General features: G+C 33.6%; 1 protein-coding gene across 1 annotated transcript; it reads right to left on the bottom strand.

The window, feature by feature from the left end:
- Positions 1 to 1,558: 1,558 nt before the first annotated feature.
- LOC140918893 (uncharacterized) lies at positions 1,559 to 2,584 on the bottom strand. Its single transcript, XM_073363811.1, has one exon. It carries the CDS (start codon positions 2,582 to 2,584, stop codon positions 1,559 to 1,561), a length of 1,026 nt encoding a protein of 341 aa, XP_073219912.1.
- Between the last annotated feature and the right edge of the window lie 789 nt (positions 2,585 to 3,373).

Raw genomic sequence — 3,373 nt, 5'->3', positions numbered from 1 at the left:
GATGAAGCAGACAAAGTACTGTCATTAGTGGAGTTATTAACAGAAACAGTATTAGGCAAAGGCATGTCAGTATCATCAAACAAAATAAAAGAGTCATGAGAATCATCATTAATATGTAAGGAAGTAGAATTAGGATTATCATATGGAAAAACATGTTCATAAAAAACTATATTCCTAGAAACAAAGGTGGCATGAGTATGTAAATCAAACATCAAATAACCTTTAGTTCATTTTCTAAAGCCAAGGAAAATGCACTTGGTGGCCCTTGGATCGAGTTTAGTTCTATGGTGAAGCAAAGTGGAAGCATAAGCAAGACAACCAAAAACCTTCAAATCCATAAGGTAGGAGATTGTTTATATAACATTTCAAAAGGGGTCTTATTATGTAAAATAGGAGTAGTTAACCTATTAATAAGAAAAACAACATGATTAATAGAAAAAGAACAAAAATTCTTGGGTAGTTTAGAGTGGAAAAGAAATGATCTAGTCACATTAAGAATATGACGATGTTTCCTTTCAACAATTGAGTTTTGTTAGGGTGTCTCAACACAAGAGGTTTGATGCAATATGCCCAAACTAGAATAAAATGGAGGCATATTGAATTCAATCCCATTATCACTACAGATTTTCTGGACTTTTGTATTGAATTGTGTTGAAACAAAGGAAACAAAGTTTTGAAGGAGCATACGAGTTTCAGATTTATCATGCATTAAAAATAACCAAGTAAATCATGAATAATCGTCAACAATAGTTAGAAATTATTGATGACCATCAAAAGAAGGGACACTAATAGGACCCCAAATATCAACATGTATAAGATCAAAAATATGTAAAGAAAAACTATCACTAAGGGGAAAAGGGAGTTTAGACATTTTTCCCAAATGACAAGAGTCACAAATCATATTTTTATTAACTGAAATGTAAGGAAATTGTTTACACATTTGTTGTAACACAATTATTGATGGATGTCCTAACCTAAAATGCCGAACATCAAATTTATGTGGTAAGGTAGCATTAACAAAGGCAGTACAATGGTCATTAGAAGCACGACCAGATTCAGTAGACAAAACTATAGCATAGGCAGGAATACGATCAAGAATATAAAGACTATTACGATGCTCCACATGCCCAATCGTCTTCTGGGTATGCAAATCCTGAATTGTACAAAGGTTCTTAGAAAATAAGAGTTTGCAATTCAAATTATTAGTGAGTTTTGAAATAGATATTAAACTGAAATTGAACTGAGGAATAAACAACACATTTTGCAAGTAAAGATTAGAAATAAAGTAAACATGTCCGGAAAAATGTGCAAGAATAGACGAACCATATGGAAATATAATAGAAACGGGTTCAATTTTTTTAATTGAAGAAAAACATTTAATAAAGGGACAAACATGATCAGAGGCCCCCGAATCCATAATCCATAGAGAAAGTAGATTAGAAACGAAACCTGTATTGGAAATACTTGATACTATGTGATTGGATTGATCTGGAATAGAATTCTTGGTGGCAACATCAGATTTAGAATGGTGTAATAGATTAATCAAAATCTGATAATCTTATTTGCTAAGATGATTGTTGGAATCGGGCTGCTGCGGAGGCTGGGAGAGAGAAGAATTCTTGGAATCATTTATTGAAGACAAATTTGCAAATTGGTTTTTACGATAACCCGGTGGAAAGCCATGTTTGAAATAACATGTGTCTACAATGTGATTATTTTTATGGCAATAAGTACAAAACATGGAAGGACGAGGCCGACCACGGCCCCGGCCACAACCACGATAGGATTTCCCACGACCTTGATTGGAATTGTTGGGAGTATTGATATTAAAAGCAACAACAATATCAGGGGGGTTGTGGATTGAATTGGGAACAAGTTCTTGTTGAACAACAAGAGAATACACTTTGCTAATTGAAGGTAAATGATCCATGAATAAAATCTGTGTGCGAACGTTATTGTAATTTTCATTCAAACCTTTAGGAAAACAAGAGATATATTCTTGATGCTTGAAATCACGAACTGCTGTGCGGAGCTTGCAAGAACAAGGAATAGGGCATGCGCATGATGGTGTTGGGCGAAGATCCTCCAATTCATCCCAAAGAATCTTCAAATCGGTGAAATAGCTAGACAAAGAAGGTTCACCTTGCTTGATTGAATGGAGATCACGGAGGAGATCAAAAAATCGAAAATGATTTCCTTGAGTGAAACGATCATGGAGATCAACCCATAACTCTGATGCTGAATCAACGCAGATGGTACTCTGCGATATATGGGGAGATAGGGGTCTTGTTATCCAAGAGATGACCATGTTGTTGCATCTTTCCCAAACCTCAAAATCCGGATTCGTGGGTAAGGGCTGAGGCAAGGTACCAATGATAAACCGAATTTTGTTCTTGGATGAAAGAGCACGACACATCAATTTGCTCCATGTGTGATAATTGTTGTCATTTAAAAGAACCGAAAGCAAAGTTGCGCTGGGGTGCAAAAAATAAGGGCTTCGTGGATTTAATAATGAGTCTTTGGATGAAGACAAAGAAGGGGAAATTTCTAAATTAGAGGAAGAAGCCTCATGTTCATCTGCCATTTGAAGATGGTGAAGGAGAAGTATGAGGGAAAGTAAAGGTAAAGGTAAAGTGAGGAAACACAGAAAAAGTTTACTTTGATACCATGTTAGCTTGTGATAATTGAGAAGAGAATATGTTGAATATTCTTCATATTAATTGTTATTATTATGAAAGAATTAATTGATATTTACAATAGAGATTTCCTAATTTATATATGAGCTATCAAACTTAACTTCCTAAGAGAATAATTAGGAAATGGTTAATAGCCTAACTAACTAACTTTGACTAGGTACAAATATAACTAAGATGCATCAGTTGATTGTGATGTAGATGATAAGAAAATCATTTCACTTCATCTTAGTGCACAATATATGTTTTGACTACTTTTTTTTTTGGGTGTAAACACTAACAAATGTGAGACATTTTGATCCATTTTGTCTAAGTTTTTTGTTTGAGCTATCAAATGTTTCCTACCTTGAAATTACATGTGATTAGGTGTCTTACTAACAGACTAAAGTACAACTCTGTAACTTAAGAAACTAAATTAGCACAGAAAAAACTAAGACCAAAATAAAATTCAAAAATAACTTAAATGACCGAAATTAATAAAAAAAAAAAAAACTTAATGAAATAAAAAAGTGTAATTACTAATTAGTGACATGAAGAAAGTCTAGAGTTGAATCTTTGTAGGTAACAAATTTCCTCTCTTTTGACTCTTTTCTTACACAAGAATTAGAGTGCAAAAACTATCACATAGTAGAATTGACATTCTAATTATGTTGGCACCTCAAAACTACCACATATAATTT

Source organism: Cicer arietinum, chromosome 1 (assembly GCF_000331145.2).
Source record: "Cicer arietinum cultivar CDC Frontier isolate Library 1 chromosome 1, Cicar.CDCFrontier_v2.0, whole genome shotgun sequence".
NCBI lineage: Eukaryota > Viridiplantae > Streptophyta > Magnoliopsida > Fabales > Fabaceae > Cicer > Cicer arietinum.
Note: the sequence above shows the minus strand (reverse complement) of the source record. Positions and strands in the feature narration are given on the sequence as shown.

What these genes read in the sequence shown, in the direction of transcription:
- LOC140918893 (XM_073363811.1), bottom strand. Translation starts at nt 2,584, where the DNA reads ATGGCAGATGAACATGAGGCTTCTTCCTCTAATTTAGAAATTTCCCCT.